The sequence below is a fragment of the Pelophylax lessonae genome, assembly GCF_965119305.1.
Source record: "Pelophylax lessonae genome assembly, chromosome: 4".
NCBI classification, from domain to species: domain Eukaryota; kingdom Metazoa; phylum Chordata; class Amphibia; order Anura; family Ranidae; genus Pelophylax; species Pelophylax lessonae.
The window spans coordinates 56,547,873-56,574,486 of NC_138771.1; the positions used below are offsets into that span (position 1 = coordinate 56,547,873).

Here is a 26,614-nt window from a genome sequence, read left to right on the forward strand (position 1 = left end):
TCTAGTGGTATAATATGGTGTTCTCCTGAACCACTCGAGAAAATAACCTAGAAACATTCAATTTTGCCCCCATCCACATAGAACAATTGTACATGCAGTTTCACAGGATGAGTAAGTCTGTATTTTTTAACAAATACACCTGTTACACCCCTGAGGCCTTGTGTTAAAGTAAACCTGTCATGAGGGATATACAGGTGTTGCCAGTTCTAACCTTTATCTGAAAATGCAAGCCGCTGGCTGCAATATTGAACATCATAACAGTTTTCCTTTAAATATTTCTTTCCTACCGTTCTTATTCTGCCACACTTCACTTCACATATTATAGCATAATATAGTTTAAGAGAAGTGAGGGAATTAAAAATAAAAAATACTCACCTAGATGACTACAGCATTGATGCAATGCTGCAGCTGTCCCCTGCTGGCTTTACACCGAGAACTGAGCGATCACATGACTGCTGAATGCTCATTTTTGGGTTTTGGGTCTGCTCTGAGAACAGAGTGGTGACTGTCAGTCACCGGCTCTGTGCTCTGCCCCTTCAGCATTCACTGGATTGCTGGGCTGCGGAGGGGGGAGCCCGCCGCTGAGAGGCTGAGCCAGCTGCCAGTCAGGCATCTGAGTGGATGCTGAGAATTATTGTCAGGATCCGGGGTGAGACTGGACCGGCTCTGTGACATCAGCTGACAGCGGGCACTAGCCCACTGTTGGCTGAATCTGGGTCAGAGGAGTGCAGAACTACAGTGCCTTGCGAAAGTATTCGGCCCCCTTGAACTTTGCGACCTTTTGCCACATTTCAGGCTTCAAACATAAAGATATAAAACTGTAATTTTTTGTGAAGAATCAACAACAAGTGGGACACAATCATGAAGTGGAACGAAATTTATTGGATATTTCAAACTTTTTTAACAAATAAAAAACGGAAAATTGGGCGTGCAAAATTATTCAGCCCCCTTAAGTTAATACTTTGTAGCGCCACCTTTTGCTGCGATTACAGCTGTAAGTCGCTTGGGGTATGTCTCCATCAGTTTTGCACATCGAGAGACTGAATTTTTTGACCACTCCTCCTTGCAAAACAGCTCAAGCTCAGTGAGGTTGGATGGAGAGCGTTTGTGAACAGCAGTTTTCAGTTCTTTCCACAGATTCTCGATTGGATTCAGGTCTGGACTTTGACATGGCCATTCTAACACCTGGATATGTTTATTTGTGAACCATTCCATTGTAGATTTTGCTTTATGTTTTGGATCATTGTCTTGTTGGAAGACAAATCTCTGTCCCAGTCTCAGGTCTTTTGCAGACTCCATCAGGTTTTCTTCCAGAATGGTCCTGTATTTGGCTCCATCCATCTTCCCATCAATTTTAACCATCTTCCCTGTCCCTGCTGAAGAAAAGCAGGCCCAAACCATGATGCTGCCACCACCATGTTTGACAGTGGGGATGGTGTGTTCAGGGTGATGAGCTGTGTTGCTTTTACGCCAAACATAACATTTTGCATTGCTGCCAAAAAGTTTGATTTTGGTTTCATCTGACCAGAGCACCTTCTTCCACATGTTTGGTGTGTCTCCCAGGTGGCTTGTGGCAAACTTTAAACAACACTTTTTATGGATATCTTTAAAAAATGGCTTTCTTCTTGCCACTCTTCCATAAAGGCCAGATTTGTGCAGTATACGACTGATTGTTGTCCTATGGACAGAGTCTCCCATCTCAGCTGTAGATCTCTGCAGTTCATCCAGAGTGATCATGGGCCTCTTGGCTACATCTCTGATCAGTCTTCTCCTTGTATGAGCTGAAAGTTTAGAGGGACGGCCAGGTCTTTGTAGATTTGCAGTGGTCTGATACTACTTCCATTTAAATATTATCGCTTGCACAGTGCTCCTTGGGATGTTTAAAGCTTGGGAAATCATCTTGTATCCAAATCCGGCTTTAAACTTCTCCACAACAGTATCTCGGACCTGCCTGGTGTGTTCCTTGTTCTTCATGATGCTCTCTGCGCTTTAAACGGACATCTGAGACTATCACAGTGCAGGTGCATTTATACGGAGACTTGATTACACACACAGGTGGATTCTATTTATCATCATTAGTCATTTAGGTCAACATTGGATCATTCAGAGATCCTCACTGAACTTCTGGAGAGAGTTTGCTGCACTGAAAGTAAAGGGGCTGAATAATTTTGCACGCCCAATTTTTCAGTTTTTTATTTGTTAACAAAGTTTGAAATATCCAATAAATTTCGTTCCACTTCATGATTGTGTCCCACTTGTTGTTGGTTCTTCACAAAAAATTACAGTTTTATATCTTTATGTTTGAAGCTTGAAATGTGGCAAAAGGTCGCAAAGTTCAAGGGGGCCGAATACTTTCGAAAGGCACTGTATATGCACTCCTGTAAACTAAAGTGAAAGTATGGCCAAAAGAGCTTTGGCCATACTTCTCCTTTAACACACTGAGCACAATAAAATAAACATCCCCCCCCAGTAAACTAGATGTTAAACTTTTTACAACAACACTTGCAGTTTACTGCTTTCAATGCTGCTTCCCTAAAAGGAACTCTCAGTGCTGCTTACCTAAACTTCCAGTCACCACAGGAAAGAGTTAACAGTGGACAGAGCAGTCTTGAGCAAATCTGTTAGTTTGGAGAAGGGAGGAGGAGGCCGGAGCAAGGGAGGTCCTTGACTTCCTAGGTTATGGGGCTGTGTGTTTCTGTTGGTGCACACAGTGTAGGGAGATGCATATAGGATGCTGCAAGAGAAAGGAGTCACCCTGAAACAGGAAACCTGGGGCAGAGGTTATGGTACCAGTTTAAACTGGAACATAAGCAAGTATTAAAAGATAAAAAAAAAATGCATACGCAGTAATGGGCTATACACACTATACAATTGTCTTTAGATTTTTTTCATTTAGATTTACCAAAACCATATAATATGAGGTCAAATCTAAACACTTTCAATTTGTATGCAATCAAGCAGGTCCTTGCACTACATAGTTGAAGGTAAATCTAAAGGAAATCTAACAACAAAAGTTGTATAGTGTGTATCCAGCTTAAGTGAATAAATGAAAGTCCAAAAAAAAAATAACCTGAGGATTTATTGTCACTTTAATTGTTAAAGGGCCCTCACTTTTACTGTTCTGGTGAGACCCTGACACCCCAGTCTGACAGCATTGGTGTGATGCAAATAAATGTAATGTTTTTGGTAGATTTGCTGTTGTAGAATGTAATGTACAAAGTGTGATTGTGTTATACTGATTTTAGAGCTAAACATGTAACTACGACAAGAGCCCTTGACACCACCAAATTCCTATCCAAGGAGGTTGAATACATGCCTTGGCAGGCAGCCCTGAGCAGTCTCAGCTACTTTGTACAGATGTTTGATCGTACGGAGGTGTACGGACCGATGAAGGTAACCAATCAGCTCCTAATAAGAACACTGAGATTTACCTAGGACACCTTCTGAATTTTTGCACCTTTTTATCCTCCTACTTCTAGCAGGAAGGTTTAGTATACCTTAAATTTATTCCATGCAAATGTACTATTTTTTATCTTTGTAAAGAAGGATGATGACCAAATTATGGTATAGAAAAAAAAAATGTTTAAAATATTTCACATTTAGGAGACCTTAGTCATAGGGCATGTATATCTAACTAGCATGGAATGCATTATGGAATAAAGACCAGGACCAAAATCTCCACATTCTATCCTCCCAACATGTATGCAGTTAAAGGACCTGATAATTATCAGATTATATTACTATTATTATAGTATTATTATTACTTTACTATATTTATTATTATTACATATATTATATTGTATATAATAGTATATATTATATTATGCCTATTATATATATATATATATATATATATATATATATATATATATATAATAGTTATATGTAATTTATTATTATTTTACTACCAGCCAATAATACATGACATGTGTTCAGCATAAACCAATAGTAAAGTAGTAAACCAGTGCCGTGCTCCCAGTATTTTGACCAAATAGTCCTCTCTACTTCACCATATGTTTGTGCATAATTATATAAACATAATATCAATAAACAATATCATTAAAAATTGTAATGCAAATGAATAACATTACATACTTACATGCATACATACATGTATAATATTATACATAATATTATAATATTTATAATTATATAATAATAATAATACTACTACTAATAATAATAATATAATAATAATAATATAATAATATAATATTATACATACATGTATAATTGCATACATACATACTCCTTACATACAGCATATCCTATATGCAAAATCTTAACCCTCATGCATTGATATTGTTGATTGATATTATGCCGATAATGATGCATAAGCATATGGTGAATTAATTAGGGAGTATTTGTTGTCAATATTAGCAGTACGACAAGAGTTTAATACTTTATACCAGCCTTTCTCAATCATTTCACCCCAGAACATCCCTTGAAATAATGTTCAGAAAATGTAAAGGAAATCCCTGGTAAGTTTAGTCGATTGGCGGTCCTTGGAAAAATGCCCCTTACATTGGTGGTGGTAGGTGGGAAGAATGCCCTCTTACAGGGGTTGCCAGAATACCACTCTTGCAGACATGCCGCTGGCTCTACCAAGTGGAGTTGGACCAGGAAGTATGCAGGCACCATTAAATGGGAGGTCACTTAGCCAAAGCTCAATGAACCCCTAGCCACCTCTGGAGGGACACTAGAGTTCCACGGAACTCTAGCTGAGAATGGCTGCTTTATACATTTGTTAGTGTGGGAACACATGACAGTGTCAGTTGGCTGCATAATAACAAGTCCCATAGGGATAAGGTACCGGGTGAGCACAATATTTATTTATATAAGCCAATAATATAATATTTCTTTACAGAGCTACATGGTACAGCAAGTTGGACCATTGTTTCAATACTTTAAGAACAAGACAAATAACTGGACCCAAAGACCAGATACTTTAACAGAGCAGTAAGTACAATTGAATAGTTATCAGTGGCTTTGTGGTTAGCACTTCTGCCTTGCAGCTTTGGGGATCCTCGGTTCATAATCCCAGCCAGCACACTATCTGCATGGAGTTTGCATGCTCTCCCTGTGCTTGCGTTTGTTTCCTGCCACACTCCAAAGACATGATGGTTGGTTAATTGGCTCCTGTCTAAACTGGCCCTAGTATGTGTGTATATGTGGGATAGTGATCTTAGATTGTAAGCTCCTTGAGGGCAGTGACTGGTGTGAATATATGATCTATAAGTAAAGCACTGTGTAAATTGTCGGTGTTATACTGGATAAATGCCTGTAATAAATGAATACTTAGTCTGGTTCTATAAAAGATGCAAATGACTCAAGGAACTAAACTAGAAGTCCTAGGCCAATAGACCGCAGCACACTTTTCTAATCACTAAATTGATGACAAGTTTTATTAAAAACATTCCCTAGGGCATTCTTCTTCCTTTCAAGAATCCGCGGAAGACGTAGCCTACCACACACAGTACAATTCTCTACTTTAAATGCATTAAAACATATTTTCTGCACATAAGTTTCTGACTCCACAAATATGCCATTTATAATATGGAATTGAATATTGCTCATGCTGCAAATGGATAAGTCCTAAAGCATATCTAAACCCAAAATCAAAAGTGTAAGGTTAGTCCCTATTGGTCTCTTCTGCCATAAATGCATCATTCTATCTGTCAGCTGTCCTGTTCACTGAGCCACGTATGTGCAGCTCATGGTACATTTATGGCCCTGATCGGCCGCTGATCCATTCCGCGGTAATGTGACTTCTGTGCACATGCACGGGAGTGGCATCATCGCGGCCTTACTTATCAAGTGGCCGAAGGGACAGGGCCAGAAAGAAGAGCTGGCAAAGATGGAAGCACTGGGGACCCGCCGGATCTGTCCCAGTGCTGTGCTAGGAGGAAGCCATATAGCAGGTAAGTCTGCCATATTGTACTAATATGCTGTGCATACTAATACCTTATGGCATAACCCACCTGGGGGGCCTTAAATAATAAAAAAAGAAAATTACAGCTGACTTTACTCCCACATGGGGCATGGCTGCATATGAACAAATTCTCAGATATGACTCAAAAAGTAACCTACTGTATATAGCTCTCCACGATGGCTTACTATTTTTGTATATTTTTTTCCACAGATATAATGAAATTAATGCAGTCAGCACAGCCTGCACCTATGGTATTACAGAATGTGAAGAGCTAGCAGTTTCACTATTCAAAGACTGGCGTGACACTGGTGTAAACAAGTACGTATTACCAAATACAAAGAAATTGTGCCTTTCATACACAGCCTACTACGCTATACCCTGCAGTTTTAAAATATATCATTTTTTTACATTTATAATCTTGGTGAAGGAAGTTTGCAATGAATGAGCCAGTCATTTTTATTGGCACGTGGGCAGAGCTTGCATGTGGTTATGAAGCAAAGGGATCAGACAGCGGAAGATTTGCTGTTTGACTCTACCGAATAGTCAGCTGGCAGTCAAAAATGATCATTACAATAAATGTTCAAATGGGTGTCAAAGGCAAGGCCCCTAATGTTACAGGCAAGAAAAGTCTTCAGCAATACAGAATACCACACTTACTGTATGCATTGGGCTGACTGCTATAGCCTTGTGTCTTTAAAAGGCCCAGTTCACCTGTACCAAACAACAGCCTATGTAGATGAGGGGCATCTGTACATAAAAACAAACTGTGCAGCTTTGGCTAAAGTTGAATAATGGCCTTTGCTATGGGTGTAGGCCATTTATGTACCTCATGAACCCTGACTGGAAAACTCTATAACTGTTCATCTCCACCCTTAGCAATAATGCCAGTGCCGGGGACCCGAAGACCGGTGAATAACCGGCTTGGGTGAGGATCGCTGGACAGGTAAGTGTCCTTTTATTAAAAGTCAACAGCTACAGTATTTGTAGCTGCTGACTTTTAATTTTTTGGGTGAGACAGAAACTCCTTTTTTTAATGTCTCTGACAAGACACGTTCCTCACTCCCACACTGCTATTGCCCCTACGTGGTCTCAGCAGTGTATTTATATATCTCCTCTGGGTCCAAGATGACTGACAAAATCTAGGGAGAAGTTGTGTCCAATAGGGATATAAGGCTCCCCCAACATGGCCTAGGGGAGTCCAATACAGAGGACATGCCAGTCTTCAGACAAACTTCCTTGCAGAAGTAAATAAGTCTGTGTTCACTATTGTGTTTACTGTTCAGGGACGAGGGGCTTACTCTAATAGAGCTACTACCTGTCTGCATAATACTTTTTTGCAAGTCTGTGTTCACATATATGCCAATTGGATGCATTTTAAATCGTATACAATTCACATTGACATGCGAATGTGACCGCCTCTCAATGGAGCTGGTCCACACATGTCCAGGATGACCATGGTGTGGTTTTAAACAGGATCCTATGCGTTTTTGGGTCTAGTTCAAGTGCGAATTCAAGCAAAAATTTGCACCTGAATTGCACCTTAACCAGTAGATAAAAACACACCGGACCCCGGACTGCAAACCTCTCAGCATATATGTGAAGCCGGCCTAATAGCAGTCACCTGACTTATTTGATTACTTCCCAAAAAAGAAAGTGAGTGAAGGATCTTACGATCACTGTCTCACTCCTGCCAGTCTGACCCAGCAGCAGCTTCGCTCTTCTGTTTAGCAGCAGCGACCAAGCAAGCAGCACCTGTCTACACTTTCTTCCCTTTATTTTTCAAGCCAGGCTAATAAAATTCCCACTCTGAGCCCTGATTCACACATATGCGATGTGGGAACCCTGCGTATCCACTGTAGGTTCCAGCATCACATACAGCTCGCAGGCAGTTCACACTGCCATATGCAAATCGCTGGGGGTGTCAATACAAAGTTAACGACACCCCCAGATCAGTTCGCATATCACAGTGCAAATTGTCCATTCGGACATGAATTGGATCGCATAGGTGTGAACACCCATACGATCCGATTCTGGTGCGGACCCAAAAAAGGGTCCTGTGCGAGTTGTGTCTGAATGCGCAAGCAAGCAGCACCTGTCTACACTTTCTTCCCTTTATTTTACAAGCCAGGCTGACAAAAAAAAAAAATGTCCAAATGGGAGCCTAGATATTACGTTAAGGCTTTGTTTACAATTCTGTTGCCCTCTGAATAGCAAACACATATACTGCATGCGGTTGCAGGGCACTCCCACTCAGTTGGCAGGACTGCCTGCCGAACCTGAAGCAGTTTTAATTTTTGTCGTGCATTGCTACCATGGCACTGCCCTAGCAGTTGAAGAAGTAGAAATGAGTCTCAGCCGCATGTTTTTAGGCCCCTCTATCCCAAGTGTAAACGACTCCTAAAGACATAATGACAATGATCCTATCTGAATATAAATCTAGAACTGATCTATCATAGATGAATATCATTTGTGTGTATCCACAGGATTCATCCAAACCTGAGAACCACAATCTACTGCAATGCAATAGCAAAAGGAGGAATTAATGAGTGGAACTTTTTATGGGACCAGTTCCAAAAAACAACTAATGCACAGGAAGCAGACAAACTGAGAGCAGGTCTGGCCTGTAGCAAGGAACCTTGGATCCTTAACAGGTAAGAATTGCAGTTGGAATATTCTGAACAATCTTCTACCGAATGACAATGGGTTGCTATCATGCCTTCATTCATTTGTAAAATATTAAAGTGATTGTAGTCTCATTTAAAAATAAATAAATAAACAACAAGCATGTTACACTTCCCTCCTCTGCGCAGTTGATTTTGCACAGAGCAGCCCGGATCCTCCTCTTATCGGGTCCCTCGTTCCTGCTCCTGGCCCCTCCCCCTTAATGACCAGGCCATTTTTTGCAATACAGCACTGCGTTAATTTAATTGACAATTCTGCGGTCGTGCGATGCTGTAAATAAAATTGATGTCCTTTTTTTCCCACAAATAGAGCTTTCTTTTGGTGGTATTTGATCACCTCTACGGTTTTTATTTTTTGGGCTATAAACAAAAAAAGAGAGACAAAGTTAAAAAAAATATATATATATATATTTTTTACTTTCTGCTATAAAACACAGCCAATATAAAAAAATTAAAAAATCAAATTTTTATCATTTTAGGCCAATGTGTATTCTGCTACATATTTTTAGTAAAAAGAAATCCCAATAAGTGTATATTGATTGGTTTGTGCAAAAGTTATCGCGTCTACACACTAGGGGATAGATTTATGGCATATTTTTTTTTTTTTTTTATTTAATAGTAATGGCGGCGATCAGCGATTTTTAGTGGGACTGTGACATTGTGGCAGACAGATCGGATCCCTAACTGACACTTTTGAGGGGACCAGTGACATTATGACCGCATTCACACTGGTACGACTTGGACCGCGACTTGTCAGCCTGACAAGTCGCGGTTCTCACGCTCCCATTGTGTAGTACAGGAGCCGTTCTAATAGGAGCGACACAAGTCGCTCCAACTTAGAAAAAGGGTCCTGTACTACTTCGGGGCGACCTGGAGGCGACTTGTATTAACTTCCATTATGTGAAGTCTGTGCAAGTCGCGCCGAAGTCGCGCTGCACGCGACTTCACAGGTCACCCCCTAAGTCGGAGCGACCTAATGTGAACGGAGGCTAATACAGTAAACAGTGCTAAAAATATGCACTGTTACTGTACTAATTACACTGGCAGGTAAGGGGTTAACACCAGGGGTGATCAAAGGATTAAGTGTGCTCTTAAGGGGTGCTTTCTAACTGTGTGGGGGAAGGACTCACTAGATGAACACAGAGATTCATGTTCATAAATATCAGGAACATAAGATCACTGTGCTCATAGCTGACAGAACGGCGGTCTACATTGTTTACATCGGCAGACCGCTGTTTTGTCTCTCTGGGGAGCGATTGTGGGTGGCCGGTCCGCTGGACCTGCTGATTGGCTCCCCCTCTGGCTATTGCACGAAACAACGCAATAGAGCCGACTTGTCGCAGTAATAGTACTGCTGGCGGTCGGCAAGTGGGTAAATAGACTCTGCCTTACCCAAAATGGCTGCTAGCTTGACATGGGGAGGCAGCATCCAATCAAATAGCTTCCCCAGTGACCCAGGAAACCATTGAGGAATCATGTTCCTCTTGATTTCCTCTCCCCTGCAAAGCCACTGCAGTTTAGTGTCACCTGCAGTGGAGAAAGTAGACTGCACTTGCCTGCACCATCAAAACCAACATACAGAGAATATGACCTAAAGTGGAGTTCCGGCCTATTTTGCAACTTTAGTGATTCCTAGAGTGCTCGCTATGCTGATTGGGCATTTTCAATTTTTTTTCGGGGGTCCCTTACCTTATTTTCAGGGCATTTTTTATTGTACTTCCTCCTTCTCCCCCCTCTGTGGCCACGGCCACCGACATCACTTCCGCCTTTGCATTGCATCCTGGGAGCTGTTTGTCATCACTCCCAGGAGGCTGGAGAACTCCCAAAACACACCCTGGAATCAGGAAGAAGGACACAGCAGATTACACTGCGGCTTCAGATGCCCACATCCAAGATGGCCGCGCTCAGACAGCGTTTTTAAAAGTAAGATTTTGACTAAAATCCAATACTGTACACCTTGTAAGTATGAGAATAGCGGTTCTGTAAAGGGTGATGGATTAGTATTATAGGGGTATTTTTAGTTAAAAAAGGTATTTGAGGCCGGAACTCCACTTTAAGCTCTATCTAGGGGCGATGTAAATCTCTTACCAGTAAGTCTGTAAAATTTTAACATTTGAACTCTGGATTTTTGCACAAGCCCATTCATGACTAGTTCTGTTTAAATAGTTGGCTCTACAGGGAAGATTGTTCTGTCTCTCATTTATAATTCGATAGGAGAAATTTCTATTCACTATTCACTCATAATGTAAACTGAGGCCATGGGCAGTAATAAAAGCCTGACAGAGGTTGTATTACTCTGCCACTAGAATTCCACTGATCTTATTACTACAATCGGTCAGAGGATATAATTTTCTTAAACTGACAAAAAAAAAAATTATTTTTTACATGCTGCCATTACAACATTACAGCATTACACAGGAATCCCAAAATCCCCATCCTCCCCAGTCCTTCTTCTTCAGTAGCGCTCACTCCCTAAGAGACCCGCTGGTGGACCCAAGGTTCTCTCCCAAGCTAGTGTACAGTATTAGCAGCCAGGCACACAGTCTCAGTCCCTCTTCTGGCTTAATAAATAGTCTAGGGGTATCCTTTTTTGATACTTTATTATAGCTTGAACTTGGATGGGGTTTAGGGTAACGGTGGTATACTCCAGTAACGTAGCAACCTGAGGACATGTAACTCTTTCTCAAAACTTCCTAGCACAGTCCTTGCAGTAGCATATGATGGGCTGAACCATACAGAGACAATAAAGAATGTCCATGTTTTAGCACAGGCTGACACTGGTGCAAAAAAAATCCTTAACGCAGCATTAAACCCAAAAGCAAAAATTTACTAACCAATCCTTAGCTGTGATTGCTGCCTTTGTTTTCTTTTTTATGGTTTGTTTCTTCCATTTTCATCTGTTTTTGTTTCAACAACGCTGACGATTCATATAATCTGTACTGTACTGTTTTTCAGACTGCTCCAATTCTCCCTGGATGGCACAATTCGGAAACAGGACGCTATTTCCACAGTTTCAAATGTTGCCAACAATGTAGTTGGTCAGACTCTTGCCTGGGATTTTGTCAGAGCCAACTGGGGGACATTTTTTGACTAGTAAGTCTCCAATCCATTTTTATCAGCAGATAACATAATCACAGAAGCAGGCAAAAAGGACGTACATTGCTGAGGTTCTACTATTCCTGTTGGAATTCGGTCACTACTAAAGGGGATCAAGAGAAGCAAAAGAAAGCAAATATGTCCCATATTCCATAAAAGATACAAATGTTACTGTATAGAGCAGAGTTTCTCAAACAGGGTTCCTCCAGAGGCCAGGGTTCCTCCAGAGGTTCCTTGAGCAATGAGACATTTCTGCCTCTCAGATAAGTTCCCACTAACACCATTGATATTTTTTTAGCTACCTGTGCGCAGGGTTGCTGATAAGGCAGTACAGCCAGCCCTCTGGTACTGGGCCCGCGCCCCATTTGTTCTAAAGGGGGGCCCAGGCATCTGCTGAGCAGGAGAGCAAGCTGTATTTTCTCTTATTGCGGACACCGATCCTCTTCCCTTTGCAGTGCGCTTCTCCTCCTTTTCCTCCCTATGGCTACACTGCAAAGGGATTGGTTCTAGCACATGAGCCCCTTCCATCTACTGCCCAGGCCCCCCTGTGTGCCCCTTTCCCCCACAGTGCTGCCGGCACACAGGGGGATGTAATTTACTGGCCCTATCCTTTCCTGAATGAACACAGTGAGCGATCGGTACTAATAACTCCTGTGTCCATTCATCACTGAAGCGTAGTAAACAGTGTTTACTATGCTTCCGTTTTTATATGCGCAGGAAGTCTCAGAGTGTTTCCTATCCATTCATCTGTGCAGCTGAGGCTGTAGAGAGAGGGACTGAAAAATGTAGGTCCTCAGTCACTTTGGGTCGGGTGGGGCACAGGGCTGGGCCTATCAGGTAGGCTGGATGGGGCCCCGTCATTTTTAACAGCAGCCCTGCCTGTAAGGGGGTAATTCTCCCCAATGACCGAAAAAGTAAGGAGCATTCTTCCCACATCACACTTATGTGTTGTGAGTTGTAGATAAAGTAATTTTCCCTGAGACCTGGTAAGAAAGGTTGTTAAAAAGCTGTATAGCACCTTGCACTCTGTTGCAGATTTATAGCTGAGCCTAATGGGCCATACACACTATAAGATTTTCTGAAGACTTTTTCCTTTAGACTTACCAAAACCATATAATATGAGGTTAAAACCTAAACACTTTCAATTTGAATGCAATCTGGCAGGCCCTTGCACTACATAGAAAAGGTAAATCTGAAGGAAAAAGTCTTCAGAAAATCTTATAGTGTGTATGGCCCTTAAATCTTAAGGAAATCTAACCACAAAAGTTGTATAGTGTGTATCCAGCTTTACAAAATGAGAACTCTCTGGATCATTGCTTTTTTTTTACCTGCCAAGTAAAGCAGGAAAAAAATGTATTAATTCTAAGGTCTAATGAGCAGGGCCCTCTGATTCCAACTGTACTGAATTGTATTGTAATTGTACTGTCTGCCCTTATGTTGTAAAGCCTTACCTAAATTGTTGGCGCTATATAAATTCTGTATAATAATAAAAATAATTTGTTGTTATTTTTTCTCTCTAGCTTTGCAGGCACCATATCTTCCTTTGGTAACCTGATTACAGGAGTGACTAGAAGATTCTCCACTGATTTTGACCTGCAACAGGTGGGTATTTTATTTCTAAAGTAGTAGTTAGAAGTGCATCGAATTTAAATCTTGGTAACGAAAATTCAGGATGCACTTGGCCGAAATCGAAAATTACAGTTTTTAAAAATATATATATTTTTTCATATATAATTGTATTATATTCGACTTTTTAATTATTCTCATGAATTTAAATGAATATGAATTTTTTGCCACCCATTATCGGCACATTTAGTGCAAGAAAAGCTCAAGAAAAATGCATCCCTTTTTGTTCAATTGGGTCACACCATGAGCACAGTAAAATCGTGGTAAAATTGCAGCAAAATCGTGGCAAAATCACATGCGCTTTCGGAGCCATTATCGGCACCTTTTTCTCTATCGGCAGAATGCCGAAAACACCATTTTCGGTCGATATGTTTCGGCCGCTGAAAATTTGGTGCCTCTCTAGTAGTAGTAGGTAATAAGAAGAAATTTGTGCTGCAATAGATTATAGATCATGGGTCTCCAAACCATGGCCCTCCAGTTGTTCAGGAACTACAATTCCCATCATGCCTAGTCATGTCTGTGAATGTCAGAGTTTTGCAATGCCTCATGGGATGTGTAGTTCTGCAACAGCTGGAGGGCCATAGTTTGGAGATCCCTGTTATAGATTATAAACATTTACAACTAAGTTGATCAATGATCTATTTAGACTTGTTTTGTTTCAAATGCAATTTTAGGCACTGATATACCTCCTTCGACCCAGGGTGTCTGTCCAGACAGTATGGTCGCCTACTGACTTGCCACCAACAACAGGCAGTTTAAAGTCTGTGTTTAGTCAAAAAATTTTTTAAAAAATCAACACTAGGCATATTAACTCCCTTAGCGGTAACCCCCGAGCGTGACTCGGGGTGGATTTTTCATGCTACTATCGGTATCCCAGAGTCACGCTCGGGGTAGATGTGCAGAGCCTGCAGCGAGGTTCCTTACCTTCTCCTGGCAATCCAGCGATGATCTCCCATTGCTGTGATCGCCGCCGAGATCCCCGCCGCTCGTCCGTCGCTCTGATGACTTCCTGATTCCGTTCTCTGCAGCAGCAATGGTGCATGGGAGCGGAACTGGGAGGGAAATTCAAAAGTTGCACCAAACAAACACATAAAAAAAAATTATATTTTATATATATATATATATATAGTAGACATCCAAGATGTGATAAATTTAAAACACAAACGCATGAATTATAATCTAATCAATAATATAATTTTATTATATATTATATAATATATTATATATATATATATATATATATATATATATATATATATATATATTATATAATAAAATTATATTATTGATTAGATTATTCATTAGATTATTAATTCATGCGTTTGTGTTTCAAATTTTACACATCTTGGATGTCTACTAGACTCTTGTTTTTTTCAGGTTTAAGTCTGTAATTACTAAGAATTGTAGGCCTATAATACATAACGCCAAATTTCCATGCAAAAAATTGTACCGCTTTTGGTACAGAATTCCTGACATAATCATACCGCCAGGGAGGTTAATTACAGTCATTACAGTGTGTCCCTTTAGTTGAAATCTTTAGTCATCTTATTCTCCCCTATGCTCGCTGCCATCATTTTCCAGTGAAAAAAACAATCTATGAATGGAGAATGACTGATTGAATAAAAGCTCCTCCTCCTCCACTCATACACAGTACATCTTCTATGAAAGGAGGAGGGTGGCAGGAAAATGCAGGTATTGTTGGCACTCTGGCCTCATTTATAGGGGCATACCTATCCTTACATCTGTGTAAAGGGCTGTTACATTGTCTGCGTTTAGCGACCCACATCTGCATAACAGTCACATTGGGACTAGCAGCTGTATCCATGCAGCCATTGTTTACAAATAGACATGCATGGGATTGCCTGCATATGGATGCATGGAATACCTATGCATCCCGTACGGACAAAGACTGCCTTTGCATGGGTGCATGGACAGGTACGCCTGTGTGAATGGGGCCTAAGCCCCCCGCTTACATTGGAGCGACTTGTCATGCGATTTGACAGGTCAAATCGCATGACAAGTAGCACCCTGGTGCCAGCGATGACACTGTTCAAAACGGTGCGACACTGACTTTGCGGTGCCGCATCGATTTAAAAAAGTAGTACATGCATTACTTTTGGTGATTTCTGGTGCCACTTCAATAGACATCTGTGCATGAAGCCGCACTGATGTCCTCAAAGTCGCACCTGAAGTCACACTGAGATGCAGGTGAAGTAGGACGATTTCAAAGTCGCAGTCAATGTGAACGGGGGCTGAAGGTCACTTTTATTAAATGAAAAATATTACCATGCACATTACGTGTCATAAATACATAGATGTGTAAGAATCCATTTAGGATTTTGTTATTTGATCGTTTATGGCAATCATTTACCTTTCTCGCCAGCTTGAACAGTTTAAAAAGGATAATGAAGGAATTGGGTTCGGCACAGCCTCACGAGCCCTGGAGCAATCAATAGAGAGGACCAAGGCAAACATCAAATGGGTAAATGAAAACAAAGCAATCGTTCAGAAATGGTTTGAAGATGCAGTGAAGCCATAAAAGTGTATACCGTCACCTCTACCTGATACTTGTGAAGATCAAGTTTACCAGCCACACGTGCCTCCGACAAGGACTGCTTGCCACCCCCCACAATTTATAAAGCCACAATGACAACAAAGAGGTTTTACAACGTCTTCTACAAGATATAATCTACATTGATTCCTTCTGCTAGTTCACGATTCTGTCATTGGTTTCTATGAACTTCCTTGCTAAAGTGACTGAGAAACCCGTTTTGCCAAATCTTACTTGAACATTTGCTGTAAACCTTCCATGTACATATAGCGGGGAACTTGCTCTTATTTCTCAGGGTTTAAACAGTATGCTAATCTTTTTTGGAAAATGATCCTGCTCTCACATATATATAATGTTAGGGGGTTTAAATGACATGAAATGTCACCTTGAAGCAGGAGGGAATGACCATAATATAATGAACTGGAACATCTATTTTCATATGCTGCCTTCTGGGATTGTCTCCTTCCTAGCAAATCCTGTCTTAGACATAAAGAAGAATGCCAGGTCTTAAGAATCCCAGGGTGGTATTACTTACCACCATTGCTGATGTAAAAGTCCAGCACAGAGCAGTCTTCACCATTGAGGGGGTGGGGGGTGCATACACTCCCAGACACAATGGGGTCCATGTATAAAAAAAACTTGCTGTGCAAATGTCTCAAGCAGTTGCCCAGCCGTGACTGTCATTTGCCTAATTAGTTATTTCCCATGATTGTCAGCTCCCTCTACTGGCCATAATGCTGTAGTGTCCCGATTGAGCTACTACAGGAAAATACAGCATTATGGCCACTAGATGGAGCTGATGATCATAGGAAATAAACATATTAGGCAAATTACATTTAATTATTTGTGGCGGCTGCGCAAAAAACATGAGTCATTCGCACAGCAAACTTTTTATAAATAGACCCCAAAATGTCTTTTACAGTTTACAGCAGCCTTTCTCAACCCTTAATACAAATACAGAGGAACCCTTAAAATAAAGTTCCACTCTCAGAGAACCCCTGCTAAAAATGACTATAGATACAACTAATAATACATAATTGTGATGATCAGTGGGAAGAATGTTCCTTTCACTTGTGGCAATTGGGAAGAAGTCCCCCCCCCCCCTTTCCAGATAGCTAAAAAGATGAATGGTGTCAGTGGGAACTTATCTGAATTTCAGAAATTGCTCATTGCTCAAGGAACCCCTAGTAACCACTGGAGGAACCCTGGTTGAGAAATCTTGGTTTACAATATGACTTGTGAAGTGCTTCATCTGTCCAATATACCATCCAGGTTGGTGGATGCCCTAATGCAGCCTTTCTTAATTAGGGTTCCTCCAGAGGTTGCAAGGAGTTCCTTGAACAATCTGCAACTTCTGCCTCTCAGATGAGTAACCACTGGCACCAATGATCTTTTTAGCTATCTGAGGAGGGTTCCTGCCAACAACCAGAAACGTAAGGAACATTTTTGTAATTGACCATTTCACTAACATTAATGTACTGTGAACCTTTGACATAGTAATCATTATCAGGGGAGCATGGGAAGTTAAAAAGCTTGAGAAAGGCTGCTCTAATATGTTAAGGGGAAAATATATGAGCAATATTGATATTGCGTCCGACTTGAGATCCCAGGATCAAGAAGTGTCTGGTACCTCCACCTAAGTCATTCTCTCTCTGCAATAACTATACTGTATGTTGGACCAATTCATATTCCATCTTGCTTAACAGACCTCATCAAATACATGGTTATATATCTGAGAGCCTAAAGAGATGTATATTTCTTTTAAAACAAACAAATATATTGTAACATTATTTATACCTTTACAATCTTTATGTAAATAATATGATATCGTCTTTTCATAAACCAGAGAGAGACACTGGGGAAAAATTGTTATTTTGTTTTACATTTAAGAATGTAGAAATAAAATGTTAATAGTAAACCTTTATTTTGTCATTTGTTTTTCTAATCAGGAAGATGTTATGTTATGATGTTGATGCAATAAAAGAAATAACTTAGAGGTTGAAAGCAGAGAATGATTTTATTGTGGTGTTTTAGCTGTCAATGCACACTTAAAGACAGGAAAAAAATGAAATATAGAAAAGGGGGGTTCAAGGATGACCACCAGGTAGGTATTCAAAAGTATAACATTTATTTTATTACACAGATTAAAAGTATTACATAATCATATAAAAGTTTAAGGGCTCTTTCACACTGTCAGTTTTTTAGGCGGATCTGATCGGATCCTCCATGCAGTTCTATGGGGCAGCGGATGTCAGCGGAGACACCTCCGCTGACACCCGCTGCCATCCGCATCCGATCTTGTCCGTGAAATCCGAACGGATGGAAACCCTATTTTTCCATCCGTCCAGGGATCGAATCGGATGAGAGCGGACAGGCGGTCCGCTCTCATCCGATCCCCCCATAGAGAGCAGCGGGAGCTGTGACACCTCCCTCCACACTGCAAGCGGAGACGGAGCTGTCATCCACCGGATCGATCCCCGCTGAGCAGCACGGATCTGCCTACGGAGGCGGACCGTGTGAAAGAGCCCTAACAATAAAATATTGCATAAAGCACTTTGTTGGAATGTGTCTACGTGTTTTGTGGGTTGTCCTCTTCTCCAGGACTACATCCAGGAGTGTGCGTAGATTGAGTACTTATCATAATCTTTAATCAAAGAAGAATTTCATTTATTATAGAACAATACCAAAAATACATAATAAACAATAGATCAAATAATCTGTATCACAGAGATCTCAGCATCATAACAGAGAATATTTTCTGAGATAAAAACCAAGAAAAATAAACAAAACATACAACATAACACGCCATAAAGCAAAACATATATAACGCTCACCCAAGACCCAGGTGGACTGGTTTTACAGTGCCTTGAAAAAGTATTCATACTCCTATTTTACACATTTTGTTATGTTACAGCCAAAAATGCAAATCTATTTTATTTGGATTTTATGTGATAGACCAACACAAAGTGGTAGATAATTATGAAGTGGAAGGAAAATGATAAATGGTTTTCATAATTTTTTACAAATAAACATGTGAAAAGTGTGGCGTGCATTTGTATTCAGCCCCCCTGACTCAATACTTTGTAGAACCACCTTCCACTACAGTTATAGCTGCAAGTCTTTTTGGGGATGTCTCTACCAGCTTTGCACATCTAGAGAGGGACATTTTTGCCTGTTCTTCTTTGCAAAATAGCTCAAGCTCCTTGAGATTGGATGGAGAGCATTTGTGAACAGCAATTTTCAAGTCTTGCCACAGATTCTCAATTCCATTCAGGTTGTGACTTTATCTGGGCGATTCTAAAACATGAATATGCTTTGATCAAAACCATTTGATTGTAGCTCTGGCTGTATATTTAGGGTCTTTGTCCTGCTGGAGGGTGAATCTCCACCCCAGTCTCAAGTCTTTTGCAGACTCTACAGGTTATTAACAGGTTTTCTTCTAAGACTGCCCTGTATTTGGCTCCATCTATCTTCCCATCAACTCTGACAAGCTTTGCTGTCCCTGCTGAAGAAAAGCACTACATGATGCTGCCACCACCATGTTTCACGGTGGGGATAGTGTGTTCAGGGTGATGTGCAGTGTTAGTTTTCTGCCACACATAGCATTTTGCTTTTAGGCCAAAAAGTTCATTTTGGTCTCATCTGACCAGAGCACCTTCTTCCACATGTTTACTGTGTCCCCACATGGCTTTCTGGCAAACTGCAAATGGGACTCTTATGCCTTTCTTTCAACAATGGCTTTCTTCTTGCCACTCTTCGATAAAGGCCAGATTTGTGGAGTGCAAGACTGATAGTTGTCCTGTGGATTCTCCCACCTGAGCTGTTGATGTCTGCAGCTCCTACAAAGTTACCATAGGCCACTTTGTTGCTTCTCTGATGAATGCTCCCCTTGCCCGGCCTGTCAGGTTAAGTGGACAGCCATGTCTTGGTAGGTTTGCAGTTGTGCCATACTCTCCATTTTTGGATAATGGATTGAATGATGCTCTGTGAGATGTTCAAAGCTTAGGATATTTTTTACCCACATTACAGAACTTCAATCATCCTATGACCATCTATGAATGAAAACCTATAGTTCAAACAGATTTCACCAGTAACAGCAACAATCATGAGTAACTATCCATTGCCCTCCAAATTTACCACCATAAAGTTAAGTAATCTATCAAGCACCGGCCCCCGGTCTGGGCACCGATCCTCAGGAAGGATGTGCTGGAACTGGAGAGAGTCCAGAGAAGGGCAATAAAAATAATTAGGGGAATGGAGGACATCAGCTATGAGGAAAGACAACAAGCACTGAACTTATTCTCTCTGGAGAAGAGACGATTGAGGGGGGATATGATATCAATGTACAAATACTGTACTGGGGACCCTAGTATAAGGAACAGACTATTCAAAGAAAGGGAATACAATAAGACACGTGGCTGCTCACTAAAACTAGAGGAAAGGCGGTTTAACCTTAAAATACGTAGGGGGTTCTTCACTGTAAGAGCAGTAAGGATGTGGAATTCTCTTCCACAAGCAGTGGTATCAACAGGGAGCATCAATAGTTTCAAAAGGCTATTAGATGGGCACCTTAAAGACCACAACATAGAGGGGTATACAATGTACGGTTAACAGCAAACACATACACACATCATAGGTTGAACTGGATGGACGGATGTCTTTTTTCAACCTCACTAACTATGTAACTATGTAACTAAGATAGTGGACTAACTATTGCACACTTAACACTGAGAGATTATCATCACTCATTCTTCTTTAAACATGAGAACTGGGATCACACTAGCCTCTCAAACCAGGGCCTCCAACATAAAGACCTAATATCCTCACAAGCCCTATAAGGAGCATAACAAACAAAAGAATAAATAAATATGAAGCTACTGGAAAAGAAAGCCCAAGAGGTCATGCAAATCAACTAAGTAAATATTTCCACTAATTACCACTAAACTGCCTAATTCACAGGCAAGTTCTTACCTAACTTCCACCAATATCCTCATATACTTCGATCACTGCCATGTGCTGTTGCTGTCACCAGGGAGGAATCATATAGCTTAACTACTCCCTATATATCTTTTCAATGTGAAATAAATATAAACAATGTTTATCTGATACACAATAAACTTAAATGTTAATGTGACAAGTGAAAAATCAAAAATGATTTATAAATAAATCTGTTGATCTGTGAACAAAAAGTCCTGTGAAATTCAACCGTGTGTAGGTCAAACAAATCATACATAAAGAAATAAATATTCCTTTATCTGGTGATAATGAAATCAAATGTACAGGTGAAAAGTCCAATAACAAATCAATAAAGTGATGAGTGATTCCCTCCACCTGGTGAAATGCCTCCTTACCCGGCGGAAAAGAGGTAAGTGCCTGATAAAAAATTCCTGTGATGGTGATGTATTAATCCTAGTATACACCTGCCAAACGTGCGCGATCCCACCGGTAAATGGAGCTTTTAAAAGCCTCTTAAAAGCTCTATCACCTGTGGGATCGCGCACGTTTGGCAGGTATATACTAGGATTAATACATCACCATCACAGGAATTTTTTATCAGGCACTTACCTCTTTTCCGCCGGGTAAGGAGGCATTTCACCAGGTGGAGGGAATCACTCATCACTTTATTGATTTGTTATTGGACTTTTCACCTGTACATTTGATTTCATTATCACCAGATAAAGGAATATTTATTTCTTTATGTATGATTTGTTTGACCTACACACGGTTGAATTTCACGGGACTTTTTGTTCACAGATCAACAGATTTATTTATAAATCATTTTTGATTTTTCACTTGTCACATTAACATTTAAGTTTATTGTGTATCAGATAAACATTGTTTACATTTATTTCACATTGAAAAGCGCACCATCACATTTAAACACATTTATCTTTTCATATCCTGGTCGCAGCCTTTCATACAATCAGCGCACCCTTTCTTTCCCATTCCTCCCTATATATCGCCTGGGCCTCTTGAGGACCAGCCCTTCCAAAACACCACATGTAAGATAGGAACCAATGAACTAGAAACACCACCCACACTGGTAGGAGAGGTCCCCTCTCTGCTGGGCAAAACCAAAGACCGCCATATAGATGAACGACATCCTCCAAATAAGGAGAACAGTGATCATAAAGGAAACTATACGATGGTCTTTGTTTGGCTTTGCCCAGCTGGGAGGGGACCTCTCCTACCACTGTGGCACTGTATGTTCACTGGCACAATAAAGTCATTCTCTGCTTTAAACCTATATACTGTATATAGTATACAGTAAACCCCCGTTATATCAGTTTTTGCGGTCCCGGTATATTGCGTTTTTTCTGTAATGTTATTTTACTAATAAAATCATTGATAATTAAATATTTTTGTGTTTTCCATAGCTCTTGCTCTGTCTCTCAGTATCATTTATGTGTTTAAATGAGTTTCTATTGTTTTAAAAGTGTGTTTAAAGACCTTAAAATGCTTTTAAAAGTACAGTGAAAGTTACAAAGCCATGCCTAGGGTGTATTTAAAGAGGGTATTTCTATTTCGCAGATTTTCACTTTTTGCGGGTGGGTCCGGAACGTAACCCCCACAATGGAGGGGGGTTTACTGTATATATATATATATTTGTTTGCTTTTGCTGTTACGTTTTGTGGGGGAGGTTTTTGTGGATGATGACCCCCAGGTTACCCTTATAATCTTTTGGCTTGTTATATCTCCCTCAATATATAGTTATGCATTGTCAATGTGCATTTAAACTAATAACACAGCATTAAATAGGAGCAGTACATTCCGACATACAGTATGTGACGTGTTTATAAAAAAAGGATCTGTGCCAATGTGTCAATGAAAGCCCTAATGAACCTTTACTGTAATTTGCCTAAAGCAATTATTTTCTATGATTGCCAACCCCCATCTAGTAGCCCTAATCATTGATACATTCGCACAACTACTTTTTTTAGTGTGACTGCAGTACATAAAATTACATATCAATCAGCCATTTTGTCTTATCTTTAAAAATATATACAGAAGATTATATATGATTTTTATAGACGATGCACATGTAATATCTAGCATTCTGTTTGTGGTGCAGCTGTCTAAAGCTGAACTAAAGAGGCAGAATATGTTATCCTACTTCTCCAAAAATAATCCACACGCTCCCAATACTCAATGGCCCTGTAATCTAGTAGTAATGGAATTGTTTCTTACTGTGTTTTTCTGCCTCCCTACATTGTTCTCTGTGAGGTCCTGAACTTCTTCTTTTCTCACTTCCATTTGTTTGGAAGTGCTCACTACAAATTCTATAGTTCGTAGTTTTAGTGCATCAAGCTGCTTTTTTTTTGTTATCATTACATTACCTTCTCACAGAACACCATCACATCCCCCCCCTCCACTTCACTGGACCACACCGTCAGTGGCAGGGTACACATGAGCACCAACAGGCAATTGTGGGCATAGATGCTAAGCATAATTTACTAGGTGAACCCGTTGTGGTTGGAAAGGATGTAGCAAGGAGCACACCACTTGAATTTTTGATGCCACCACATTTGTTGGGATAGGCTTTCAGCTCTAACTCTTGATCATTGTTGTCCTCATGCTGTAAGTCATTCCCCAGTGACACCCCCTCTATAACATCACCACCAGGCCCTTCCGAGGACCCCAGGGCCTATGCCACAATTAAACCCAAATTAAATTCTCCTGTTCTTCTGCCTAGGGGAAAGGAGCAATATTGAACCAAAGCCACTGGCAGCTCTCCAGGCAGGGCCGGCCCTACCATTGGTCCCGCTGGGTCCATTGGAGCCAGGCAGCACTTGGAAAGGGGCAGCAAACTGACTTCCAAGATTTTTTTTTCTAGCAATTTTGTGTGCTTTCAGTTTGTGGCATGTTACGGGCGGCATTTCTCCTCTCATACTGCCGCCCCTAGTGCAAACTGATAAATATGAGGAGGCGGAGTGTCTCCTCCGGGGAACATCCCTCACGTGATCAGGGTGTGCGCAATGATGTCAGAGATCAGCGCAGTCCATCTCATGCATGGCAGACTGGATCTTCTAGGGCGGTGGGCACAGCAAACACAGGAGCAACAGAAGCACTAAGGACAGACAGTGGGTGTTTGATGGACCGGTCCGGTGAGTTATGGAAGAAGATAATAGTATATATAATATCTTCTAATTTTGGGGAGGGGGAGTGGGGGGGGGGCAGCATTTCATTCTTGGACCCAGGCAGCACAATGTCTTGGGCCAATCTGTCTCCAGGTTATCCATACCACCAGCAGCCAGGTTGGTTGCCCTTCACCTAAGGAAGATCACACATAATGCCTTCCCTGGCCCATATCCTCAATTTAGTCATCCTAAACAAAAATCCAGGATTACTGGACCTGCTACACCAGTTCAGAAAGGTTTGCAGACATACAGTATATGCTGCACCTACCCAGCCAAAGATCACCTGGTGGAACTGCAAAGCAAAACCAGCTGCCTCCAACAGTTTTTTTTTTATAGGTATCCTCCAACTGTTTAGCATGCAGCACCCCTGGACACTGGAATTCTGCTTAGGTTGTACCGGCAACAGATAGCTGCAACAATAACCCGTGTGAACACGAGAGGAGAACTGGCTGAGGGGCCATTGGGTTTCTTTCTCTTGGCAGTGGCTGTTAACCCAGGATACCTGCCTAATTTTTGACCCTTTGAGGAGGATCCAAATATGGTGAGACATGGGGAAACAGGGATAACTGACAGCATTCCTTTAGTCGTCCTGCTGGGACAGCTTGGATCCAACTTTTTTGGTACTTTTCATAGGGACATGACCTCCAATTAACAAAAGATGCCTTAAATAGTATTATTTCAACAAAAGAGCATTTGATGCTTGGAGAAGACTTCTGGCAAAGGTAGTGAGTAAATAAAAAAAAAAAAAGGAATGAAAAAAAAATAACAAAAAAATAAAAAATCAAAAAGGGGTAGACTAGATGAACTACATATTCTTTTTCTGCCGTCGTATTTCCATGTATCTATGAGCGCAAGCAGCAGGAAATGAGGTAGGAGTAAGCTCTCTAATGCCATTGGTCCCAGCGCTAAGATGCAGAAGCAGCAAGAGGGCAAGGAAGAGAAGAAGGTGGGTTGGACAGAAAGAGGAAGGTGTACTGGCATTACAGAGAACCTTTCAGCCATTGCACAACTTTTTAAGGCCCCAGCAACTAGGCTTGGCATCAGTCATAGGATGCCCATAAATCTGATGGCCAATGATTATGTGAACTTCAGAGCAGACACTAATACAAAAAGGACCCATAGGCTACTGAGAATCTAGGAAGCAGCACTGGCTGGAGCAGGTCCAATATACACTATACTGCCCTGCCTTACTGCAAGAGAGTCTTTGGGGCAGCAGCAGGAGCTGTGACTGACATGAACATCTATCTGTGCCTAGAAAATGTCTTTGCATCTTGACCTGTTAGCACTTTTGCCAAACTGCTTTACTATTAGTGATGGGCTGAACGTTCGAACATCGGGTGTTCGTGTGTTCCCTGAACACACAAACAAATAGGGCGCTCAGCGGGAAGTTCGCCCGCCGATGAGCGCCCCATAATGCACTGTGCGATTGCAATGCATTAAGTGCTTGTGATTGGCCAAAGCATGGATTTGACCTGTATGCTTCGGCCAATCACAGTACAATGTCCTGTCAGAGCCATGATTGGCCAAAGACAGGGTGCTTTTAGCCGATCATGGCTCAGGGGCTAAGTCCACGCCCCACACTATATAAGGCTGCTTACATGGCAGCCCTGTTGTGTGTTAAGAGTGGAGATTAGGCAGGGTAGTTAGTGGATTGTGCTTTAATGTTTAATGCAGTTAGTGCAGTGTAGTGTAGGGCTGATTTATCTTGTGTAACACAGTGTACTGCGGTCAGTGTAGTGTAGTGCTGTACTGATTCTTGTGTAACACAGTGTAGTACACAGTGTAGTAGACAGTGTAGTGCAGTGCTGTGCTTTGATCCTTGTGTAACACAATGTAGTTGAGCCACTGGAGTGTTGGTCTATACAAATCTGTGTCACCCCACTGATCCCATTTTTGTTTTCTTTCATTGATATTTTTTTTTTCTTAAAATTTTTTTTTTTTTTTGCAGAATCAGGTTCTTTTGCTGCAATATTAGTACTCCTTCTTATGTATCGCAGGTGCTATTACTTCTGTTTCAGCAGTGACTTTTTTTTGTGGTGCAGCAGTAATAATTTTATTTAGGGCATAATTTCTGTCCCCCCTTTTGTGTCGTAGGTGCTATTCCTTCTGCATCAGCAGTGGTTTTTTTTGTAGTGCAGCAGCACTAATTTTATTTAGAGCATAATTGCAGTCCCCCCTTTTGTGTCGTAGGTGCTATTCCTTCTGCGTCAGCAATGTTTTTTTTTTTAATTATCTTTTTCATGGCACAGCAGGACTAATAATATTTAGGGCATAATTGCTGTCACCTCTTTGGCATCGTAGGTGCTATTACTTCTCCAGCGATTTTTTTTGTGACACAGCAGTACTAATTTTATTAAGGTCATAATTGCTGTCCCCCTTTTGTGTCGTAGGTGCTATTCCTTCTGTCACGCCATGTCTTGGATTCGATCCTGAGACCTGGTGTTCCTTGGACAGTGCTACTGGGGAACTTCCTTTTTGAGTACACACTTGTTTTTCTACTCCTTGAGTTTGGAGGCTGGCCCCATCCTGTGTCCAGCTGTTGACTGTCATCTAATCTAGTGATCCTATAAATCTTCACTTCCCCTTCCTG

At 41.0% G+C, this 26,614-nt stretch overlaps 1 protein-coding gene across 1 annotated transcript in view; it reads left to right on the forward strand.

Annotated features, from left to right (window-relative positions):
- The window catches only part of LOC309552338 (aminopeptidase N-like), a 141,110-nt gene extending 124,694 nt beyond the window's left edge, over positions 1-16,416 (forward strand). The window contains exons 15-21 of the mRNA XM_082253251.1: positions 3,246-3,393; positions 4,868-4,959; positions 6,143-6,250; positions 8,416-8,583; positions 11,569-11,706; positions 13,230-13,311; positions 15,719-16,416. Of these exons, the coding sequence (XP_082109377.1) occupies positions 3,246-3,393; positions 4,868-4,959; positions 6,143-6,250; positions 8,416-8,583; positions 11,569-11,706; positions 13,230-13,311; positions 15,719-15,874 (892 nt within the window). The 3' untranslated portion in view covers positions 15,875-16,416. The remainder of the gene's footprint in view (positions 1-3,245; positions 3,394-4,867; positions 4,960-6,142; positions 6,251-8,415; positions 8,584-11,568; positions 11,707-13,229; positions 13,312-15,718) is intronic.
- The last annotated feature ends 10,198 nt before the right edge of the window (positions 16,417-26,614 follow it).